Source organism: Passer domesticus, chromosome 1 (genome assembly GCF_036417665.1).
Source record: "Passer domesticus isolate bPasDom1 chromosome 1, bPasDom1.hap1, whole genome shotgun sequence".
Classification (NCBI taxonomy): domain Eukaryota; kingdom Metazoa; phylum Chordata; class Aves; order Passeriformes; family Passeridae; genus Passer; species Passer domesticus.
The window spans coordinates 39,247,031-39,272,515 of NC_087474.1; the positions used below are offsets into that span (position 1 = coordinate 39,247,031).

Below are 25,485 nucleotides of genomic sequence, written 5' to 3' on the forward strand. Positions count from 1 at the left end.
GCTGTGCAAAGGAGGCACAATATAGAAAACTGCACTGTGAGCACACTGGGTCTGTGGCAGCACGGCTGTGCAGTTACAGCAGCTTCCTTCAGCAGGAGCTGAGGGAAACAAGCTGAACCTCCAGGATTCACAGTGTTCAGCAGCAGCATTACTTACGGTCCTTCACCATTCACAATCAAGCCCTAAATGAGGCAATCGAAACAGGATAGCCTAAGGGTGGTTTTTCTCCTGCCACTCTCATATAAATCAAGCTTGGGGAAAAAAAACCAAAAAAAACAACAACAACTCACCTTTCTTAGTTAAATATTACAGAAAAATGCATTTACAGACTGGAGGAATCAAAGGTAATTGAAAGGAGGAAGAAAGAGAGAATCCAATTCTTCATATTATCTCTTATTCTGAAAAAGAACACTGTCAAAATGTAAGCTCAGAGCTGGTACAAGTTCTAACACTGGATATCAAGTATTTTCTTGATAACATACAAATAGCAAACAAATACAGAACTGGATTATTTTGTTTTATTCCACAAACTCACTTTTCATTGTAACCTTTAGCAAATGTAAGTCATTTGCAGTACAAGACTATCTAGCCCCCATGCTAGATTTCTTTGTATTTACATTATACCAGCACAGCTTTAACATCAAGGAACTCGCTCCTGATTTACAGCAGAGGAAGACTAGGCTTTCTGATTTGGAACTAGAATTAAAAATAAAGAAAGAACATCTCAAGCAATTTGTTTTCTCTCCTTAAAAGTTCGAGCATTAAGGTGCCTATTCAGAATCACTCCAAAAATGCCTCAGTTCATTCTAAAAATTGTTTAACTCTTGTGCAGACAGTTTTGATTACATTGATCCAGGTAATCTGCTGGACAGTTTAACAAAGTTGGATTATTTTTCATTTCCCAAAACATATTCTCATTGGGCTTTGGAGGACTTGGGAATACCCAGGAATTATCTTCCAGAGAGCTCTTTCCGTAGGAATGGTGTTCCTGAAACGTTTTGCCATCAGCTGGAATTGGTCTCTCATCTGTCCAAGCTTGTAGGGTCACCCTTTCTGATGGGACACGGGCATCTCTCAGCAGAGGGGGAGACACAGCATTGCCGAGGGCTTTATCATTTTGTGACAGGTTTCTATAGACTACCCCAGATGTCAAATTCACCTTTGAAATGTTCAAGTCAACACATTGCACTGGTGCAGTACAGGCAGCTGAAGGAAGAAGATAAAAAAAGATTTAAAAATTACATTATCTAATGCATTTTTCATGTACTCCAAATGTACTACAGTCTAGCAGGGATATTAAACACAGCCACAAGTTTTTGGACCATATTCAGTAACTACTTGAAATCTAAAAACAACATACTACCCTCAGCAGTCTCAAAATGAACCCAAAATCTTGAAATCACAGTGTCTAAAATACACCCAACTCCAAGGATATCTCCCAACTCCCATTTCAACACAGATAAACTGATGGACCTTTCTGACCAGACTGAAACAAATGCTGAAACAGAGACCATTTTTACATGCTTGGGGAAATCATCCAGATGCAGAAGACAATGCTGCTCTCTATTCTCCTGATTCTTTAACAAGTTGTATTCTCATGCCATCCAGAACCCAAATTCTCACTGCCCATGAAGCAGTAAGAGGGAAACACGTGGTGTTCACAGGTTCTCCTGTCTGACTTTCAAAAGTAAAGTGACAGACTGCAATGTTAGCCATGTGACACTCTAGAGGAGTTTTAAACTGTTAGGCAGGGGAGGATTTTGAAATGGAACAGGATTTACCTGAAATAGGAGAGCTGTACCTTCAACACATATCTGAACATATGGCCAAAGACAAGCTGGTCATTTTGGTTTGTAGTGATAATTTACATAAATGTGTAATCACAGTAGATCAATGCTTCCTGCAGTTAAACTCACATCTTACATAGAGTTTTCTAGAGCAGCTGTTAATCTTGAAGATGAATTACAATTTTTAAGTTTAGTTCTTAAGGGATAGAAAAAGAAGCTGGTATCTTGAGAATACAAGAATACAATTTCTGTTTGTCACAATAAATTAAAGGTTGTGGATGTTAGCCCAAACCACTCTCCAATAGCATGGGCATCATGTCTGAAAGACATGCTAAGGCACTGGATTTGGCACCTTTGTGCTGGCAGGTGTAAAAAGCAATCTGAGGCCCACAGACCTTTAGAAGTTCAAGAAAAAATTAATCCACTGAAAATAGATGGAAAGTGTACAAAAAAACCCAGAAACCAACCTCCCCCCAAAAAAAAACAAACAAAAAACCAACAACAAAAAAAAAACACTAACAAGAAAAATAAACAGAACAGAAAACCCCACAAGCACACCCATCTGTTAAAAATGCCTCCATAATTAACATTAATAAAATGCCTCTCTACATTCTAAGTAGAGTCCACAGTTAACTGATACTGTTCATGTCCCACACAAAGTAATGAACACGTGTTCTGCAGAATTAATGCACCTCTGACAATGGCAGCTGGTTTGTAGAGGCCAAAAGTCAGTTCTAGAGGTATAGGAAGTGGAAGGCTTCAGTCAACTGTACCCATATTTTGCATGAGGCAAGGTTTGTCGACAGACATAAGCAGAGATATAGCCTTCACAAGTGTGGCTGATGGCCAAGATCAGACCTGTCCACTCTCACACACTTATGAAAAATTACTGAAAAAAGTCTACAGATGAAAAGGCAAAAGTCCACTGTTTCCTGATCAATCAAGAATGCCTTCTATAGCTGTGGATGGACAGCTGCATAAGAACTGCAGAAAAATGAGTCTCCTCTCCAAGGAGAAGAGAAAAATCAGTAGTTGGGTAGTGGCAAGACAGGTAACTCCAAATTAAAAGCAAGGCCATAAAGACAGCATATGATCACATCAAACCTTGACAGAGCTAAGATTTAGACTCATTCAGTTCCCAGTTTCTCTGCTGCAGTTATTTGACAAACGTATTTTAGAATTGTAGGAACACGGACTCACCTGGTAACAATATGGCCAAGTCTACAAAATGGGTTGACAGTTTGTATCAGCCAAGTACCAGAGACAAAGTGATCATTAGTCACTGCTGACCACAAAGGCAAGGACTGCTCGGGAGGTGAATCCTGTCATTACCTCACTGAGCTGTTTAGAAACAAAATGTCTTGATCTGGTAATGGACAGGGACATCAGAGACTGTCACCAGTACATTGTAACCAAGTTCACTGTCTTCCACAAGTATTCTGAGCACAGTAAAGACCACAATTGAAGTGAGCAGAAAACAAAGGAAATTTCTTTCCCACAGTTTGTTTGCCTGATAGTCTAACATTTGGCTTGAGAGAAGCGTATGTATGGAACAGAAGAACTGTCTGACGAAGTGCTCACAGAAATTTTAAATACTTTATGTGAAAAATATTTAACCCTTAAAATTATTTAAGGCAGTTTTGTTTCCCCAGTATTTTGACATTCAGAAATGTCACACTGTGTAGCTTTTTCTTAGAAAAGACAACTTTTCTGAATACAATATAAAGAAATAGGGAACCATAGGGAATTTCAGTCTTTTAAAGTCTGATTTTAAAATGTTGCAAATTTAATACTTCATATATTCTGCACTGGGAAAAAAAGACTGCATTTGCAAAAAAGATTTTCTTCCCCCCTAATATGAAGTAGTTGTGGTAAAAGGTCAAATACGAGTAAACTTAACACCTCAGCCTTGTGCACATAAGCAACACTTGACTGAGAAAAAAGCCACAAGGGGAACAGAATACAGTACTGAAGAAAAAACACATCAGCAACACCTTTATGTGTGAAGTTGACCAGTATGAGACAGAAGCAAAAGCAGAAAATGGGGAAGCTGGAACCATAATACAGTCTAGGTTATCAACTTCAATTGATGAGATTCTGATAAGATATGATAGCTGGTTTATTTTAAAAATGCTACAGCTTGAATCAACGGTTTGTGTTTGTAAGGTCTGTTACTGCCAACACTGACTTGCCTTTCTTGGCTCCTGGTGGGCTCCTTTTCAGTTTTCGTAGGACCTCAGCTTGCTTGTCAGTCACTACACGCAAATTGGACATTTCTCTCTTCAGGTCCCAATATATTTGTTGCAAACTTTCAAAACAAAAATTTATTACAAGTTAAATATTGCTTCCTCTAAAGCTGCCTATTAACATGCCTATTAAGTGTTGACTGTTAATAAATTGTTCTGCAAATTTTGTTGGAGTACTGTAACTGTAACTGGACTGAACAGTACTGAGAATTACCTTAAACAGACAGACCTTTGTATATTTTATTTGATTCTTGCCTATTGCAATATACAATGCATTATATATTGACGTACTAGGTAATAATAATTTCAACTCCCCAAAGGAAAGAAATATGAAGCTTACTTTTCATTTCAGTATCTGAAACTAACCATCTTCCAAGAAAATTAGTCACCTCAAAGGAATCCTTTATTTAAAGTACACCAGGTTATAAAAAAGGCAGAGTGTTAACTCTAAATACCTTTCAATAAATGACCACATATCCCAACACATACTGTGAGCCTAGTAATATTGATTGATTATAATTTCAAATAATCAAAAAACAGTATTTGGGTCTTATACCATGCACATTGCTACACTGAATTCACACTAAATACCCAAGACCCAAAGCGAGCATACACACAGAGTCCAATCTAAAATATAAACCATACTCTTTCATATTCAAGGCCTCCAATTTATGTTAATACACTGCCTAATCAGACAGTGTAAAAAATAGTGTTCCAATTCATTCTCTAAGACAGCATAATACAAGAAACATATTTAGCAACAGCAGCACTGTTCCAACACTGATGTTTCAGGTTAATAACTAGTAAGAAAATTAAGAGTGAAAAAAAAAAAAGTCAGCATTACCATATGTTTCTTGGTAAAATTTCTAGCAAAGGCTCACTGAATATCACATTTATGTTGATTAATAATTAACTTAGTGTTCAAAGGCATAAGGATATAATTATTTCAACTTAAACATGAATGCAATGATTTAATGCTTTTTTAATGATTAACATTCTACGAAAACATATATACTGAAGACAAATATAATGGATGAGAGTTTCCATAATTTTTTCTTCGTCACTACATTCACTAAAAGGCATTTATTTGAAAACAGCTCAATATCTCATAAGTAAGAATTAATAAATTTTATAACTGTATGTAACGCTATCCTTCAAAAACGGCAGTATAGGATCACTCCTCCATGAACTATCAAGCACAAATGTGTTCAAAATCCCTCTGAGAAGTAGCTATTATGCAAGTCAACACTAAGAGAGTTCCCTTAAAACAAAGAAATAGAACTTCTACCCACAGAAATACTTCCCCAGAATACAAACATTCAGATTCATAAAGTTCCGTTAATGAACACAGCAAGGTGTTATTGTAATAAATAATGTATTAAGTGTCAGCAATTCTGACAGAAGGTTAAAATTTTCAGAATTGATATTTCAAGAAGTTCAGCTAAACCTGTGGTCTTTCTACTGCAGACTCCTTTTGGCTCTTTCAACTCTTAAGAGATGACAACTTAATTTTACAGTTGATGTGGCAACTACACTTCCTTAATTCTCATGTTTTGGTCTATAAAACAAGATCAAGAACTGTCCAATATTTAACACAGAAATGGTAAATATAGGGTCTGCTCAAGTGTCTGCCACCAACCGGAAGGGAAGTGCTTGGATGAATTTTTAAAAATGTATTTAGCACTTTTACAAGCATCTTGCAAAGGGCTGCAGGTACCAGAATTCCACTTAAATCGCATGCAACAGGTTTTGCTTTTGTGGATAGTGACCTAGAATCCCATTGCAAAGCCTAATTTTCAAGGAATTTGTAATTGAAAACCAAGGATTCCCTGTGCCTGGAGGTTTATCCTATATTGCCTGCTAATATGTAATGTGAACCTTCACTATGACAGCCTACACTAAATCTACAGCAAATTAGATTTGCACACTGAGAATTTAAAGTCAGATTTGCAGGCTGCTCACAAATACAAAATAACTATTTCCAGAAAGTGAACTAGGTGCAAATGCCTCCATTTCCTATAAAAAGCAGGATTGCTTGCTACAACAAATGTTTCTCATAGGAGGTTTTTCAGGTGTTCTCTCCACAGATTTTTGGATGGGCTTACATATTTATTACACATTTAGTATTTATATTACAATAAACACTATATTGTCCAAGTGCTATTTTCAATGGCTGCCACCTGAGCACCAATTGGTGGAATAAATCTGCTCAGTAGTTATTTGATCAAATGATCAGTTTGATCAGACCAGCACTCAAAGAGATAACTGCTGTGTCTTGAGAGAACATCTTCCATCAGGTGTGTGAGGCTGACAGCAAAGCTCCAGGAGGAACCACAGGAATAAGTATCCAGTCAAGGTGAAAGGACAAAGTGTGATTTGTGTGTAGTGTGTGCACTGTTATCATCACTGCACCACAGAACAGATGATGGGAAGTGTCTGTATGTTCTCTTTCAGTGGCAGAAAAGTCTCTTCAACACCCAAGGAAGCACCAAGGCCCACTGCACTAAAGCCTGGCATTGTGAAGGGCTGCTCTTCCCTCTGGTGGAAAATGCTGTAAGTGCACCAAGAGGCATAACTAAAAATGTTCATCATCACCATCCTGAACTACAAACACAACAAAGAAAAAAATGTACAACGATCTTACTAAATAACTATACCTAGGCTTTCAATGAAATTATGCAACTTGAAATAACACGCCTAAGCAGTCAGCAAGAATAATTTACTTGTTCAACTAACTGTCCCTCAGTAAACTGAAAATAAAGTATTTCATACCTCTGGATGTCTTGCCTTTGAAGGTGGTCTCCATGTAATGGATTTTCCTCTTGAGCCTGGTCCTGCATAACAGAGTGAAAACAGAGAATGAATGAACATGATTTCAGATCTTCTCTCTCAAAAAAGGCAGTGAAACTCTGTTTTGCCTAATACTGAAATTCACAAGTATAGTCTTCATTTGTGTTAGCTGCAGTGTGTTTCAAAAGTGGGTTTCAATTTTACTAAGAATTTCCACTAAAAAATGGTTAAACTACCAACTTATATGAAGGCATTGCTCAGCCACCTCCATACTCTTCTTTCTTAAAACAGCTGAACTCTCAGAATTAGAGATTGATTACTTTCTTCAATGGACATGAAAAGTCTTTCTCAATTTCTGCTTTTTAAACAGTCTTTTTTTTTTTTTGGTCTTTCTGTCTCAGTATATAAAGATCCTTAACTTAAAGGAAGCTGTTTCAGTATAGACTTACTTCCGTAAGTTACTTTTATGACAGAACATAATTTATCTCCCCAGTCTGAAAGACTACTTTAAAATTGCATATATAGGCAGCACACTGAATTTACCAGGATTGTTTAACAAATCAAACACTGGGCTCACTTTGTTAGCTGTGCTTCTATTAGACCCTCAGTTGTGATGAGCCTCCTTCCCTTTCATATCCCTTCTTTCCATGTTCCCTTCCTATCATTCCCTCTAGCCAAAGCTGTTATGGATTTGAGCCCTTTAGGCTTTAAGACAGGCTGCACATATTTCAAGCAACTTGTCAATACAATGTACACACTGCATCATCTACAATGTAAAACTTGAGTAAGAATATCTAAAAGTACAGAAAAATAGAAAGTACACTTGCCTAAGGTAGAAAACATTTGAAAACATGTTTTCCTGTTTTCATTTTCATTATTACTTACTTTCATTACATGTTAGCTAAACTAACTAATGAAATGAAAGTAAGTAATAATGAAAATACCAGCTGAGTTGAAATAATGCTGATTTGTCATTGCCCATTGATCACACTTGACTGTATTTAACCTGACAGATTTTCCCCTCCTGAACTTCTCACCATCTCCCACAGATTTAAATTCATAGCTTAAAAAAAAAGTTGCACTGTATTACTCCACATTTGAAAACATGCAGTTTTTAATTTCCTGTATTAAGCAGTTACCACAATCAAGAAGAAATTATATTGAAGACAAACAAAAAAACCCCCATAAAACAATGTAACAAAACCTCCCAAAACAAAACAAAAAGCTGTGCCCTATATTTGTTCTGTGCAACAAAAGCTGCTGGCATAAACGTTATTTAAACAGGGTCACATGCAGTATTCCTTACAAATGCTATTTTAGTCTGTTCTCTCTGACATCATTCACTCTCACAATACAATCTGCAATTATTTATGCAGCTGTTACTCTGTTCTAGAGCTACCCGAAGACACCAGGTTACAGCAAGCCTTCAGATTTACAAGTTATTGAAAGCACCTGAAACAGCTCCAGACCCAAGTGAAACAACCAACAGTAAGGGAAGCTAACAAAACACCTCATATGCTTTATCCCCACCTAGTGGAAAAAATGCAGACTCACTCAAATGCTGTGTGATTCCAGATTACATAATCATCATTATTAATGACCATAAGGAATCTAAACCAGTCTGCCTCCTCAAACAATCATATTTAAATGTTTTACATTCACTATGTAACTTCAGTGTGACTGCAGAGTCCTAGAGACTGGCACTGTACCTTTCATCATAGCTAAGATGGAAAGCAGAAAGAATGCACAATAACTTACTGCTTTTTGTTACTGTTATCTTAATTTTCTTTTTGAGGTCCTAACGACACCTAGGTTACAAAATGTGTACCTCAGAACAGATATGTGCCCCAGAAATGGCAGGGAAGGGTGCCAAAAGAGGTACTTTCCTGACAAGCTTGACACAACTACCCTAAAGAAAAGTGCCAGGCCTCCTTAAACACAGTTCATGACATCTTTAAACATTAGCATCCCATTGCTGTTTAAAAAAATAAAATAATAGAGGCCAGCTTTTACCCAAACTTTCTTAGTAGCCCAGGTTACATAGAACTTCAGTGGCTACTTATAAAATATCATAAAGCTTTATTTTCTGTTGTTATATGGGCAATGGCTGGGAAATCTCACCTGTATAGAATCATAGAATATCTGGAGTTAGAAGTGACCTGTAAGGATTAAGTTCAACTCCCTGCTCACTGCAGGACTACTTAAAGCTAAACTTTCTAATTAAGAGTGTTATCCAGACACATCTTAAATTTGGACAGGTTTGATGCCATGAACATCTCCCTGAGGAGTCTGTCCCTATTTCAAAGAAAAATGACAGTCTATGAAAATATTTAAGGTTAATTTTACCAAGAGTTTAACATTTCACTCAATTGTATACTTCGTATTTTTGTTAATCCTTGATTTTGATTGACCTTGGGATTTAAAACTAACCATTAATACAAAAATTCCTTAAAAATTAAGGTACCTTCTGCTTGGAATTTTGCAACTCCTTTCTGAGACTGTTGCACTCTTCCTTGAGTTTTTCTAGATCCTGTTCCAGACTATGCACTTTCAGGTCACTGTTCAGCTTCTCTAATTCCCAGTTAGCCTGAGTACAACTCAGACTTTTTATCACTGTAAATAAAACAAGCAAAACAATTAGATTCCAATCTCAGTCCAAAGAATATAACTCAATATGCAAGACACTCTTCAACCAGCCCATGCCCTACAAAAACATTGTATTCTGAAAAAACTGGAGTCCATGGCAACAGGGAAATATAACAGTGGTAATGCTGTTGGCAGAGGTGGTCTATTTTCTGGGTTTAAAGCATGGAGCCCTACTTTCTAGGAATGCACTGGACATTTGATACAGCGAAAAAGGAAGTACTAGCATAAAAAGGCTGAAAATTAAAAAAAAAAACAATTTATGGCAAATACACATCATATATGCCAACTTGCATATTTCTTACATGCTTTGAAAACATGAGTCTTTTTGCTCTCAGATTTGTATTATTACAGCACTTAACATTAATTTTTCCCCAGGTTTAACATCAAGAAGTTCCACACAGAACAACAAAAGATACAATCGAAACAAAAGGGGAAAGCATAGAAGTTACACAGATTTTGTTAGACTGAAGCAATTCACATTGCAAGAAGCAACCTAAGCTGATGCTACCATCAGATCAGTAGCAGGGCATTAGTGAGACAGCAAGAAAAGAAGGAATGTGACTGAAATAAAACCCCTAAGTCTTCAACTGCGTGGTACACTTATTTCCAGATTTAATATTTAAACAGCCTTAAGTTACACTGATTTTTTTTTAAACAAGGTACTCAGAGTCCACTTATGAGAAAAATTGAGTTACAAATAAGGAAATCATCACATTTTCAGAGCTCTCCTTACAAACTCTGCAATTCTTACCTCCTGAAAGGATGACATCCTCAACAGTGATACTAGCACTACCTGCAATTTGTTTTTCTAAGTTTAAACATTTGTGCAACTGAAGTAGTGCATTACATGCTTAAAGTCCTCTAGGAGAGTAATGAAATTCAAGCACAGCTATGCTCAAAATGCCTTTCAAATGACTGCATTTGTACAGACTCTGAAGTCAGTCCATACTCTGACTTTATACAGATGGCATTTTCTTGTAACTAAATTAATCAAGGGTTTTTTTCTTCCATGGTGATTTAATCTATCACATACAGAGTACTCTTTACAACTGCAGTAAGAGATGCTGGATTTGGGCTTTTGGAATTGCCAGGATATAGTGTTAGTTTCCCCTTCCTCTTTTCACCAGGCTTTCTACAACCAACATCTTTCTATTTTTCCTCATTTCCCAGCCAGCTAAGTAACTGTTGGCAACTGCAGCTATTGCTGTACAACATCCTTGTCTTTGTCGTATCCAACAGTGAGACAAAGCAATTGGAAGCAAAATATACTGGACCCTCTGCAGGTGCCAGAGGAAGTGGGATTGACTGAATACTTGAACAGGCCTCTGCCCTGCTCTGAGGAAAAGGTGGTGGGGTCCAGAGATGTACATGACACAGCCTGTGTCATATAAACTGTTAGATGGTGCCCATTTTTCAAATTTGTAAATCATCTAGGGTGGAAGAACGCGACAGCCTCAGAACATACCCATCAACATTCATGAGAATGAAGACAAGTTCAAAGTACCTCACTGCTGCTCATGCCTCTCTTACCTTGCCCCTATATAGGGTTAAACCTCTTCATGCCCCAAGATCACAATATAACCACTACAGCTCCTCAACATACCTTAAGATGAAGTAACCAAATGCATACCTTGCTGAGTTTCCACTTCAGTTCTTAGTTGTAACAGCTCTACTTCTTTAGATTGCAACTGTTCGTTCAAGTTTTTCAAGGATTCTGCGCTTTCTTTTGCCTATTTTCAGAGGGGAGAAAAACCCCAACCCAAAATAATTTGTGAAGCATTTTTCTACCATGTTTGACAATTCAATATTTTAGAACAAATACAACAACAAAAATTTTTGCTTTGATTTTTTTTAGCGTTATTCTAGCCCAGTAATAAAACTGAGGTACTTTAAATCATTATTTCTACAGAAATATTGTCATGTACTTTGAAAGAGTGATAAAACAAATACCATAGATCTTAAGAATATAAAGTTCATTCTACAGTAAACATGTACTAACTATGCAGAGCTGCTAAAGCAAGCATTGAAGTCATTACTTAAAAAGGCACACCATTTTTTCCAGTTTGCTTTTCAAATGGTCGCGGTCGATGCAGGCCTCTCGATAGGCCTGGTAGGCCTTATTGACTTGTTCCCGCCCAACTGAGCTGCATTCCTCTTCCATCCGGGAGCCAAGCACCTGCACGTTCAACACACAGGACAAGTGAGAACTTTTGGATGTTATGCTGGGAACTGCAAAATTTTAAAAAGGCAGTGGTACAGCCTGCATTATTAATCTAACAGCTTTTCCCTTTTTTTCTGTTTAGATAACAAATTAAACAAATACAGTGATATGGGCCGAAGTTTTTTCCAAAAGTGCAACAAAGGCTGTCTACAGATTCTGAAATCTCTAAGAATACTTAATGCTCACTAATTCATGGAATCATAGAGTAGTTTGAGTTGGAAGAGGACATTTAAAAGCTCATCTAGTCCAAGCCCCCTGCCATAGACAGGGACACTTTCCAGTAGACTGCTAAGAGCTCATTCCTATGAGTACTTCAAAACCATTCATAAGTTATGATTACTCCCACTGACAATGCCTTAATTCTATTTTTTCCAGGCTCTGAACAAATGTAAACTGTTTTTTGAAAAAGGAGTTTTAAGCATATAAAGGCACAACATATAGCAAGTTCAAAGGAAACCAACTATAATTTCTTAAATGCCTCATAATGTAAATAAAAATTTCTTTCAGTGTATTTATATAAGAAAAGCCAAAGCAGAATTATTTTACAAATATCTATTAATTTTCAGATCACCACCATCTCACTGCCTGCTATGGCAAGAGACAAGCAATGCAGAATAACCACTACTCACTGGATTGCTAGAAAAAGGGGAACAGAGTTAAAATATATTCAGTGTTTTAATAAGACAGAAAAAAGAAGTCTTACATCAAATTATATCCATTCATATAAAAAGTTCTTGCTTTAATTAAGTATTCTATTCTCCTTTTCATTATTTTTATCCTGCACACTTCCTTTAAGTGTACTTCTTGCAGATATTCACAACAGATTTGCACACATTTTCTTAAAAATTAAGAGTCACGCAAAAAAAAATTACTAAAACAAAGCATTGACATTCACCTATCTACCTTAAATAGCTCTCCTTTAAAGTGTTTGCTTGAAAGAAAGAATGGAAAACAAGCCACAAAGACAGGAAGCTTCTGCCCTTTGCTTTTTTTTTTGTATGTGTATGGCTCCTTTTAAGTTTTGTCCTTTATATTTTTCTCCCCTTAATAAAGCCACTCAACTAGAGCACAAGCCTTAATAAGTGTTCTGGAAGTTTCTATGCACATTGAAATGACAAACTCCAAAGGGGTAACTCCCCATATATTTTTTAAGCATGCAGGTACACTAGCTATTGACAAAGACTGAATAACAGTCGCTAACAGTCTTGGCCTTCTCAATACCCCTCCCTCATAGAAACATTTTAATGGTATTCACATACTAAAAAGCTTTTTCTACAGAAAACAAAGCAGCATCTTCAAGAGAATTAAGCTAAACCAGGCCAAACCAAAAGACACAAAAGAATTGTCAAGGTCAAATCCTGTTTGTTGTGATTTTGAGTAACAACACAAGAGATGTTACACTCAGCATGGTTCAGGTCTAAAGCTCTATTCTATTCCCAACATCCCCCTAAAACCTTATATAAAAGGCAGTCTTGAGATAGTTTTTCCTTTTTGAGCGAAAGTCAATCCTGTCTTCACCAAGAATTTCCAAATAAGTGGCTCAAAGCTGTGCCAAGTGTGACTCAAGTTCTTCATTCCAATGCCACAAAATAATACACACTTGGAAAGCTTTTAAGAGTCAGCAGCACAGTTAGGAGAAAGTCCTAAAAAATGTCTCAGCTCTTAACACTAGGATCTATCTTTGCATCTTATATAAGAATGCCATCTATCAAAGTCAAGAACTTTTGCAGTGCAAAGACACTTGGTGCTCTGAACAATGGATATACATTTAATCATGACATTCCTTACTTGGAGAGAAAAACCTGTGCCCTGGTCAATTTTTAGCTGTAATGAACTTCACTAGTTTATGGCTATAAGAAACTGCCTATAAAACAAATTCCAATATTCACTAACATTTCAGAATTACTGCATCAAAAGCCAGCCAAGCCAACATCTATGTTAGGCATTGCAACTTTGCATTTCACACTTGAGGCTGTGATTAGCGAGACCTAGCTGGATATTCTTAGCAACCAATTTTTCCTTATCATTTTGGTACGCCCAAGGTTTTTGATAGACAATTCCTGGATTCTGATAACTTACAAGCTTTGTACCTCACTGTTCAACAATACCCACATGTGCCCAAGCTAATAAACACCATGAAGTGGCACCCAAAGTACAGTGACAAATTCTATGCAACTACACATCTGTTGAATCAGCCATTGTCTTTGCATTGCATCATATATGTGCCCAGTGAGAATCAAAAATGGCAGAATTACACAACTACACTACCAGAGGAACAAACTGTATTTCACTTAAATAAATAAAACAATTTATAAAAACGTTTTAACATGGAAATTATTTCAAGTGTATATTTCAAATCCTTAACCTTCTCTGCCATCCAGCCAGGAGCAAAAAAGAAGCTAATACGAGAAACAGGTACATCAATTGTCTTCTTACCTTCTCTTCTAAAATTCTCACTTTTTTTTTTAAGAAGGAGTTCTCCTTCTCTGTCTCCTTCAGTCGTTTCTTGATATCTTCATATGCAGTGACAAGTGCAAAGTGTGAGGCAACAGACTCATCTCCACTATAGGATGGAACAGGAATATCGCTGTCTCTCTTGTGAGCATTGTCTGCTTTTTCATGGTTCAAAATACAGATGTCATCCTCTACCAACTCCTCCATGACAGCTGTTAAAAAGACAGATATAAGTGCTAAGATTTTACAAAGACAAATTCATCAAGAGACTGAAAACCTTCCAAAATAATACTGAGGGTGTTTCTGTCTAAGTATGACAAGACAAGACTGAAGAATCAGGAAGGTATCTTAATATCACAGAAAAATCTTGAAATCCATGTCACCTTGAAAATACACTGTTTAGAAAAGACATTTCACTGTTACTTGATATAAATATTTTGAGTACCTATCAGATGTATGAACCCTCAAATTCATTTTTATTAAGTCTTAACACAAATTTGTAGAATTTGGCTGATACCAACTATTTGAATTCCAAAGGAATATTATATCAGAGCTTTTGCAAGCCAGCACTGAGCAGTAAAAGAGTACAGTTCCAACAAATTAACTAACTCCTGTGGTTCCTGAGCACAAGTGCCAAAGCCTCTTTATTTTTGAATGTAAATACTTATATTTTTCCAAAACTTTAAAACAGAATCTTAAATTACACTTGTATTTGTCCTTACAGAGACTGCATGAGTAGCTATTCTTTCCCTGGTCACAGCAGAAAACCTCCTTCTGAACAATTACAGTAATTTTTGACTGAAAATATGATGAGAATGAAAACATGCACAATAACGTGACCTGCCTCAACATGTGTGGAGAAAACTGACAATAATCTGATCATTAGTAAAGTGTCACTGTAAAATCCCAGGCAGATCCACATGAATGACAAACGCAAAGTAGATGTTACACTGCATTTTTGTTACAACCTACATCATTCAAGCACAGCAAAACATTCAACGACAAAATACATTCTTAAAGAAATTCTATATATTTTCTTGAGTATTAGGTCTCAATGGAAAATCCCCAAAAGCATTTTCCTTAAGAGTTACAAGTTATCTGGAACAAGTTTTGGGGTTTATTTAAAAACAAGCCCACCTCCAAAACTCAAAAACAACCAAGCAAAAAAAGACACATCTCATTTAGTTATGAACATCAAGATTACTTGTATTCCTATGCAGTACTAAGAAATGCTACAAAGTGCCTGATAATACCACTCCCCTTTAAACAAACTAGTGATGTGACTTCTACAAAAAGCAGACTTTTATTTTTTCCCCTTCAATAAATCCTTAGGTTCCTGATGTTTAGATAATGAACCAACAGAAATGCTGGAATGAAGGAACTGAGCATAATGAAGACAGCTTTTTGTACTGCAGGAAAAACTTATTTCAACAGAAAACCGACTTGATCGGCAGAACTTTGCAGAAAAAGCAGGCATTAGTGAAAAAAAAAATCCACACTCACAATTGCAGCTTCTACTGTGTATTTGCTATTTGAATTCAAACTAGACTTGCATTTGTTTACAGATTACAAGAAGTAAAGGCCTGGAGCTTGTCTGTATGGTCAAATTTCTCTCACCATGCTGGAAAGCTTTCAGAGTGCAGCATTATGAAGAGCTGTATTACAGCTACTGCTGAACAATAGTGCTGTTATCACATTTGTCTCAATTTGCTCCAAGCCAGTTAGACAACAAGATAAAAAACTGTGACAGCTCATTTCTACTAAATAAGACAGCAGTGGAGTTTTTCAACAGTGAAAAAAAGACAAGAACACTACAAACCAAAGCTGAACTCCTTTTAATGGTTATATTTGGGAGGTGAATAGATGCCTTGTGTGTTTGATGCATTCTGACAAAAAAAAAGTAGCCTAAGCTTCGTTTGCTTGTTGTTCTGCCTTGAATATTCTGTGATTTCTGTGATATTTAAGTAGAAAGAACCCTGCAAGAAAGGTTTGCTTCCTTTTCATTGTAAGAACAGTATCACTCCATGCACAAGGTGACCTTGACCAAAAGCACCACATCATTCAAACTGCATTTACTGACTGAAGGAATTGCTCATTTTGTCTTCCAAGATGAGCATAACATACCAGCTTATCCTCCCCCATTTCACCAAAGGCTCTGCAAGTCTTGTCACCCATCTCATCAAATTCCCAAGAGCTTGCCCTCTCAAGGCAACACATCTCCTTTTCTCGGAACACTTGACTCAAATGTCGTTAAAGAAGTGTCAGAGCTTATCATTATCTCTCAAAGAAAGCAGCAGATTTGTGACCTTGTACATAACACAGATCTTTGTCCCCATGCTTTCCTATAGCTCCTAAACTGGAGCATCATACATTCCCTATTTCTTGCACACATCAGTGCTACCAGGAGATGGCAATATGGGAAAACAGGACCATATTTATTCTGCATTTTGTTAACTAAAAGTGCCTTTGTGAGCCTCCAAGAGAGAGACACCTTCCGAACAAGACTCAGCATACACACATACTATTTTATAAATACAAGTACACACCTAACCTGCACCTGCTAGGAAGATCAGTGACTTTTTTTTTTTTTTTTTTTACTTGCAAGATCTCATTTAGTTTATAGGATTATTCAACTCTGGTTTTCTGATGCTGCTCTCTAAGCCAGAACTGGAGATTACTTAGAAGAGAAGCATATAATTCCACATAATTCAAAGGGACTTTGTTTGCATGCTTTTCTAAATTTCTACACAGAAGCTAACAGTTACGAAAAATCCAATATACACATTTTTGACTAACTGTATTGCATACTAAGTGATGGCAAGCTGCCATTAAACAGTTCAACATCAGCAGTACTATAAAAGGCCATGGTGAAATGCACAGCTCACCCTGCTTTTTTTGCTGTCAGGATAGACAAAAACCCTCAGTATAGAAAACGGCTCTATATCTGTAAGAAATCCCCAACTCCAGCTGTAGTCTTTAATTTCACTCAAGGACAGGAATCAAAATTTAGATTCCCCAGTACTATATTACCTCATTCTAAAAATATGAACTGATGGCAACAATCAAATAAGTGTTTTGATTATTCCACAGGTTACAGCTCCTCAAATCTGGAAGAATGACAGAAGGTCTTTCAGGATGGTTCACCAAGTCCAGCCACAGACTTCTGCCCTGTTTTAATCTGTTTTAACTTCTCCTCATTCAAAGTCACACTTGTATGCACTGCTGAAAAGGCCCCAGGGCTGACACTCTGAAACACCTGAGTGAATATTGACCTCTCTGGAGCTGCAATTCATGAGCAAATCTGTCCTAAGTAACCAGTTCAAGTGAAAGATTTCTCACTAAAATATTTGAAGTAATATACTGACAAGTTAATGTCTCTGAATACAATTGATGTCCATCTCGGCCTCCTTAAGGCAAACTTCACAATCCCATTTACCACACATCCCATCCCAAGAAAGGTCTTCCCAATACTTTTTACTCCCTTTACTGCAGCACAGTAGCTAAGTATTTTGCCTGCGATAAATATATTTCATTTACACTTTAGAATGATCTGCACATGAAACAGCCTACTTAAAAGAACTTTATGTCCAAAACTAAGTACATTAAATGAGTACCAGCACTACTGTTTGTATTAACTAACATTTAAAAGCCAACAAACAAAAAACCCAACCTGAATACACTGTTGACAGGAAACAGAATTAAGTTCTAGCAGGACTAATTCTGTTCCCTGTTTATAAGCAAATGAGTTTGAAGAGGTGGCACCATTTAAGTTTTCTTTCACATAATGTGAAGAAAAGAACTAACAGGAACCACGTCTGTTGCTCCACATAGGTTAGAGAATAGCTTTGATTCAATACAATGAGTATTTTGAGCAAAATATTGTTTTCCCATATCTTACTAATGCTTGGCAGAAACATCGCTTTTCTCTTTAAAGAGCTTTAAGAACACTAGTTATTAACACCATGGGAGGCAGTTAAATACAAAACACATTCTACATACAAGGAACATGGGATGCAGAGGCTCTAATAGCACAACAGACCACTGCACAAACAGAGCTCTGTAGTTTGAAATGCTAATCTTATTCTTGGATCAGAAGGAGAGATAGTAAAAGCAGGATTACATTAAATTTTCTCCCAGTATGAAGCAGATTGTCATTTTGGCCTAATGGCTGATTTGAAAGAGAATAAAGCAGTTTTCAAAATATTTCCAAATATCAAATGCAAATAATTTCAAGATGGTTGTTTTCCTGTTTGCCTTCCAGACTCCAAGGGTTTGACTTCACAATGGTAGTATGAACAGCTTCCAGCTGTTGATAGCAACAGCATAATTTTTGTACAGATTTATCTTGCCTTACAGAGAAGGGTATACATAAATGCATGTAAACATAAAAAAAACCTTTAAATTCAAGAAATGCCTTTGAACCAAAGGACTCCTGAGTGAGCATGTTACAACCCTCACCTTAATTTCAGAAAAGCTGTACTGTTTTTTTTTTTCTTTTTTCAAAAGATACTTCAGCACAGCAAGGAATAATACAGAATTCCTGCAGCCAGCATCAAAAACTCACACAGTACTTGGAGCATATGACACAAGATGTTAAAACAAGCAAAACTTCCAATCTCTTTAAGCATCCATCACTTTGCATCACCTCTCCTTCAGAAATCTTAAGCTCTCTTTGATTCCAGTTGTGAACAGACTGCTCTACAGAGAAAGGCATCACTTTTTACACATACTTGCTCCATTTTTAGAGAGTAATAAAAATTCTCACACACAAACTCACACATCTCAGCAGCTGCCACTTTGGCCGCTGTTCATCGTTCCGTATGGCCAAAGTCCACAGGCCCAGCGCCCTCCCAGCGAATCCCTGAGCACAGGGCACAGCCCGGCCGTCCCAGAAACACGGAGCTCCTTCAGGAACACGGCAGCATGGTGCTCCTTCAGAAACATGGAGCTCCTTCAGGAACACGGCAGCATGGTGCTCCTTCAGAAACATGGAGCTCCTTCAGGAACACGGCAGCATGGTGCTCCTTCAGGAACACGGAGCTCCTTCAGGAACACGGAGCTCCTTCAGGAACACGGAGCTCCTTCAGGAACACGGAGCTCCTTCAGGAACACGGCAGCATGGTGCTCCTTCAGGAACACGGAGCTCCTTCAGGAACACGGCAGCACGGCAGCTGCATCAGACCTCCAGAGCACTTTCGTTTTATTGCCTTCAGGAAATGGAAACTCACTGTCTCTGAGCTCACACACCAGATCACTGCAGCTTATCTATCCTGAATATCTGGGTAAGCTACAAAAGCCAAGTAAAATCTCCTTAGGTACAACAGGCAATTTTTTCAATCTCAAGGTTTTTACAGTAAATAATCTACTCTCACAACAACCAGAAAAGCAATAAAAACCCCATTTTATGACAACAGCACTTGATAAATTTTACTTTCTCTGAACAGTGTCAGACTCCACTACCTCCACTGCTAATTTGCAAACTTTATGCATCCTCAATCTGCCTTTCTGTGGATGCTGTCACAATAATCACTTTCCCTGACAACTACCTGAAAAGGGGGAAAATAAAAACCCAGAAGTAGGAATCAATAAAATATTATCCCTTCAGCATCATATAATTCTGTTTATTAAACTATTACATTTAATGTTGAAAGTAATTAAAAGCAGTACTGTCAAACAAACCTAAGTAGGAGCAAAATGGCTTTTGGCTGTTAAACATTTCTAGCACCAAATAGAAGTATCTTAAAAGGCTACTGAAACCCTTCTTTTGCTGTGCATTCATTCCCATTTCAAAAGGTTTATATGGAATAACTACTTCCAAAAGTTTAGAGGATTTGTTCTGGATTTTTTTTTTTCATACCTTCCTTTGTAAACCAAACAGCAGGTCCTACCTCCCAATCACAAGCTTCCTCCTATTAAGTTAAATAGATTAATTACCATTCAGTAAGTTCACAAGTTCCGTGATAAGGCTTTTGTAACTGCATTAACTTTTAATTCAATTGGTAATTTGCCCCACCTGTTTCAGCTACTTGAAGGCAAGTGAGTCTCACCAATGGCCCTTGGTCATCCTGCAGCTCACTAACACAACATCTGTTTCCAAGACACAACTGGACAGGATGCCAGCAAATCTGATCTGGGCTCCCTTTTACAGGGGGACCAGATGATCTTCCCAGGTCCTTTTCAACTTGGGCTGTCTTCTAAAATTCTATATTCAGATTTATAGGGCAATATTTCAGACAAACATGGTAATTTGAACCTAAGTTCCACTTAGCAGCTTCTAAGTGGATGACTTTGAATATTCAAGCCATTTATGCTTCACCTACACTCTCAAACTTAATTTCTTCTCCCTAAAGGTTCTGTCAAATTTTAGTTTATCTACAATTGCATACACTAAGAACTCCACATAAAAACCTTGTATAATCATGTAAATTAGTTAATTAATGCAACTATAGTATAAACATTTAGCAAAAACATAAGACTGAGTCGAAAGTGAACCACGGATAATGGACACGGGTATGGAGTTCAGCAGAACTCCCCACTGACTCCTACCAAGCTGATCCTTATCCTGATCCCTTAGTTAATCCCAGCATTACTATCTTAGCAAACTGGATCTCATTATCACTGCTTTATTCAATATGGACTGTCAGACTTCCCCTGTCTAGAAAATCCCTGTGAAAGTATGAAAACATATATCAAAAGGTAAAGCCACATTGCATTTTATCCTGTTTCCCTCTACATGTTCTTTTTTCTTCAAATTTCAAAAGACACCAGATATGGATAGTGTGTGCAGTGACAGGGGAGTTTCCACTTTCCTAAGTAGGCAACCCAGATTTAACATTTTATAGTGCACAATCTCCAATTCAATGCATCTATTGAAATAATACAAACAAATGTTACTGCATTTGCAACTCTATGATTTTCCAATGCTGTGAGATGAAATTATTCTACTTGTCTGCTCTGAGTACACTAATCACAGTTTGTTCATATATTTGACCAATAATTTTCACACTTTCCCCAGCTTTTGAGTCTCACATAGAAAATAGAGATATACTGAAAACCAAAGTAGAATATTTGCTGAAATTTAGGCTATCTTAAAACTATCTCTAATTTATTATCCGTTTTTGCTGCACAAAGATGTCACTTCACCCTCTTTGGTCTTTTGAAAAAGTTTTTAGTATCTAATTTTCATTGTAAAACACAACCTAACTAGTACTTGGGTAATGGTCACCTCACACTTTCCTAAACTGGAAATGGAGCAAACAAGGCCCTGAATAATTACCAATTTTAGCAAAAGATATGGGTTTTGGGAGTGAGAAGGTGGCTAAGCCCTGCATATTGTGTAATCTAGAGTTCAGTGAACCAGTGTTTTCTGCTTTCTTACTTCACTGAGAGTTCAGATGAAAAAATTCTACTTAAAATTTGGGGCAATAATAATTTACTTAAGCTATAGGGCAATTATCTGATAAACACTTCTAACAAAAGTCCTGTTATTAAACAGCAATTATTCAAAGAACAAAAAGTAGTCATAATCTCAGCTTTCTTTTTGTTTCTACAGTAATTCTAGTAGAGTTACTAACATTCTAAAACAGATGTGGGAACAGATAACTTGGATTATTAGCAGCAGAAGCATGTGATCATACATCACTGTCCAGGAAATGACAAGTTTCCCATAACAACATCTCCCAGAAAACTGTCTCAGAAGAGAAACTGACCTTTGGAGTCCAGAGCAGACTTTACTGTCCTGGCAATAATTCTCCCCTAACTCCGCTTTTTCCAGAGTCTGTTTCCAGCACACTGATTTTACTGCAAACATACAGTGAGAGGCAGTGGGGAAATGAAAGGATTCTTAAGAAATAAAAAACTCCTAAAAGCACTCACTGGAACAGCTGACACTCACTTCTAAATTGCTAGGGGACCAATTTATTTAAGGAGATAAAGGTATTTTCCTTACCAGGTAAAACACCAGGACTTAAAGAGGCAATTTCATAAAAGTTTAAAGCACCACTAGCATACACAACTACCTCAATGCTCATCTGCACTTCCTTTTTCCAAACTAACACGGCCTGCAGCACCTGCATTCCTGTCACGTATTCTATCATGTTTCTGTTTTTACACCGTAGTTTGCTCATTTCCTTTGCCAGACTGCTCGGTACCAAGGCTCAAACTGCAGCTCCAAGAAGCCACGCAGTTTTTCAACTCGATCGGAGGCAGCTTTGTAACCAGCCCAACAGCCTGCCCGAGGCCCAGCCCCAGCCTGCGGTTCCTGGAAGCCTTGCTCACCCTCCTGCCACGGGATGACCCCTTATTCCGGCCAAGTGTGACTGGGCAGGGACACGGCACAAGACCGACAGGCTGCTCCTTCTGAAACTCAGGAAGTTGCACTTCAACATGAGGAAGAACTTTATATGAAGGAGGCAGAGCACTGGAACAAGCTGACCAGAGAGGGTGTGGTGTCTCCCTCTCTGGAGTCATTCAAAACCCACCTGCACGCATTCCTGTGTCACCTGTAACCTACTCGAGGTGACCCTGCCTCGGCAGGGGGGTTGCACTAGACGATCTCCCTTCCAACCCTAACAATTCTGGGCTTCGACAAGGACGACTCTATTTTAAGAGGAGAAACGAAAGACCAGCCTATTTTTCCAAGGGGAGTCGCTCCTCTTCCACGGGGCACGAAGCTGCCCAGCACCCCGGGGGAGCCCCGGCCGGGGCGGCCCCGCGTTCCCCTCCGCGCCGGGACCAACCTGTCCGGGCCCGCTCGGCCGGGCGGCTCAGCGGCGGGCGCTCAGCTCGGCGGGGAGGCAGCGCCGCCCCTCGCGGTCTCCGCTCGGGCCCCCTCGGGCGCCCATCGCCCCCACTCCGCCGGCCCGGCCGCGCTTTCGGCCTCCGCCGCCGCGGGGAATTCCCGGGGCTCGGCGCCGCCCCCGCCGCCTTCGAGGAAGTCAACAAAGGCCGCTCCCGGTCCCCGCCAACGGGTGCGCGCCGCTCCCGGAAGGAGAGAGGCGGCCCCGCCGCCTGACCGGGCCGGGAGGAGGGAGGGCGGACTGCAAATCCCGGCGTGCAGGCGGGCCGCGCCCCGCCCAGCCGGGCGCACGGCGAGCGCGGCCGAGGGCTGGCTCCGCCCGGCCACGGGTGGGGCTGCCCCCGGCTCCGAGAGGCCTGGGGGCTGCTGCGGGTCGGGGCTCTCTGCTGGAACGGTCTGGCAGAATCACGGAATTGTTAGAGATGGGAGGGACCTCTAGCGATCATCCAGGCCCGGCACCCTGCGAAGGCAGGGTCACCACGAACAGCGCTGCATTAACACGTCCAGGGGTGTTTGGAATATCTTGAGAGAAGCAGACTCCACGACCTCCCTGGTCAGCCAGTCCCAGTGCTCTGCCCCCTCAGTGTCGAGTTCTTCCCTATGTCGAGGTGAAACTTCCTGCGTTTTAGTTTATGGCCGTTGGTCTCTGTCCTGTCTCTGGCACCATCCTCTTGGCATCCACATTTGAAATATTTATATGCACTAGTGAGATCCCCTCCCCGCTGTGTCTTCTCTAGACTAAACCGGCCCAGCTCCCCCACTCTCTCCTTAAAAGAGAGCTCTCTGAGGGGTACACTGACCCTTTCCAGTAGCTCCTTGTCTTTGCTGTACTGCAGAACCCTGAACCCGGCACAGCACTCCATTCTTGTCTGGCAAGGGTACAGCTGTGCTCCCTGCCAGTGCCCACTCTTCCAGCACCACTGGGCATCTCCGCAAGCAGGCAGCCGCTAAACACCCAATTTTCTCCTTTTTCTGAGGCTTACTGCACTCCCTACCATAAATCAAAATAAGGCTGTAGCAAAGCAATAAAGATCAGTGGCTTTTAGTGGGAGCTGCCCCCAGCTTACTCCAAGTACTCCTCAGCAAAGAAGCCTATCCAATTCACATTCTTCAAACTCTTTCCAGTTTCTTGAAGAAGTTACACCTGCACACAGCTGACATTTTACATCCTTACTATTTTAATTTTTTTTTTCCTCCCCACAAGCCAGAGGCAGAGATGAAAGGCAATGGATGCTCTGTTGCTACAGCAGGGTGAAAGATCATCTCATGTAACCTCATCTGCCAAAACCACAGCTTTTGTTCCTCCACCAAGGTTGAAATGAAGCAAGGATAAATCTAAATTGCAGATCAGGACCTCTGTTACAGGGAATAAAAGCAAGCTGATTCAACAAGTCTAGTGTAGATCTACAGGGGAGAGCAGCTGTGCTCTTCAAGACTAATTTAAAACTAGCAGGAGTTTCCTTTGCCGCTAAAAAAACAAGCAGTTTGCTTTTATGTTGTGAGAGTTCTTTAGCCAAGTCCCAAAGGACTTTTGGCAACTGTGCCACAAAGTCAGCTGGAGCAAGGGAAGTGTACTAACGTGCCAAATTGATCTATATATGGAAAAATATTGCAATATTGAGTGCTCCTTAAATGCTTAAAGACCAAATGGAAACAGGACCCCTGCTGTGGGTAGGGAATTGTTATTTGGACAAGAATCTAATTTAAAAACCAAAACCACAAGTTCTCCATTAATCATGCTCACAGACCTCAAAACAAATTTTTAAAAAGTTTGTAGCATACTACCATTACTAAGATTTTCACTGGAAGTTTATGTTACATGTAAACGGCTTTTTATTTTATGAGCCAAAGTAGTACAATGCTATTTTCCACTGTTTCTTATCAAGAGCAGTGGCCTTCAGTTGAAGGACAAAAAATACTATTTCCAAGTTAATGCCTCTTTGTAACAATTCATATGACATGGATACAAGCATGTTTACATGTCATTAATTTGCAGAACAGAGGTCTTACTACATAGATTAACGCTGATTTGAAATAGTGCTGTTAGGAAATCCAGAAGGAAAGCACATAAGGATTTGAGCTATCAAATATGCCCACTATTTTTGTGGACAGCATTCACAGACTAATTATCACATTTATTTTTAATCATGTATTTAATTTGTAATCTTTTTCCCATTAGAATACACAGTTGGCATCCTATCTACAGAACAGTTAAACAAAAAATAGCCCCAAACAATGGCCGGTATTGTAAAACCTGATGCTACAGAGCTTAGATGTAAAACCAGCTTAAACACAGTCATGGTAAAACTAACATCAGAATTTTCCAATAGTAGAGGTTCTGGGTTTTTTGTGTGTTTTTCTTTGAAATGTTGAATGTTTAGGTGGACAATGGTTCATCATGTCATTTATATTTTCTGAAAGAAACATGGTTTGATTTCTGAAGAAATAAAAATGAATTTATTATCACCCCATTTGCACAGAAAATACTAGAACAGGGTATGGACTAAAAAGCTAATCAGAAAATGTAAAAACATACATAGTTCA

The 25,485-nt window shown here is 38.8% G+C and overlaps 1 protein-coding gene across 3 annotated transcripts; it reads right to left on the reverse strand.

The window, feature by feature from the left end:
- Positions 1 to 504: 504 nt before the first annotated feature.
- On the reverse strand, positions 505 to 23,175 carry AZI2 (5-azacytidine induced 2). 3 transcript variants are annotated; one of them, XM_064415085.1, is made up of 8 exons: positions 22,883 to 23,175; positions 14,127 to 14,356; positions 11,520 to 11,645; positions 11,100 to 11,199; positions 9,288 to 9,436; positions 6,806 to 6,867; positions 3,980 to 4,095; positions 505 to 1,206 (listed from the first exon to the last, which is right to left on the reverse strand). In XM_064415085.1, exons 2-8 carry the CDS (start codon positions 14,349 to 14,351, stop codon positions 818 to 820), a joined length of 1,167 nt encoding a protein of 388 aa, XP_064271155.1. In that variant the 5' UTR covers positions 14,352 to 14,356; positions 22,883 to 23,175; the 3' UTR covers positions 505 to 817. The 3 variants fall into 3 exon arrangements, with proteins under 3 accessions (XP_064271155.1, XP_064271137.1, XP_064271146.1); XM_064415067.1 differs by lacking the exon at positions 22,883 to 23,175 and adding an exon at positions 22,625 to 22,755; XM_064415076.1 differs by lacking the exon at positions 22,883 to 23,175 and adding an exon at positions 18,265 to 18,415.
- Between the last annotated feature and the right edge of the window lie 2,310 nt (positions 23,176 to 25,485).

Excerpts from the sequence above, each read along its gene's own strand:
- AZI2 (XM_064415067.1), bottom strand. Across the intron at positions 11,646-14,126 it reads TGAGAATTTTAGAAGAGAAG|GTGCTTGGCTCCCGGATGGA; the intron begins GTAAGAAGACAA and ends TTGAACGTGCAG. Across the intron at positions 1,207-3,979 it reads CCCACCAGGAGCCAAGAAAG|CTGCCTGTACTGCACCAGTG; the intron begins GCAAGTCAGTGT and ends TTCTTCCTTCAG.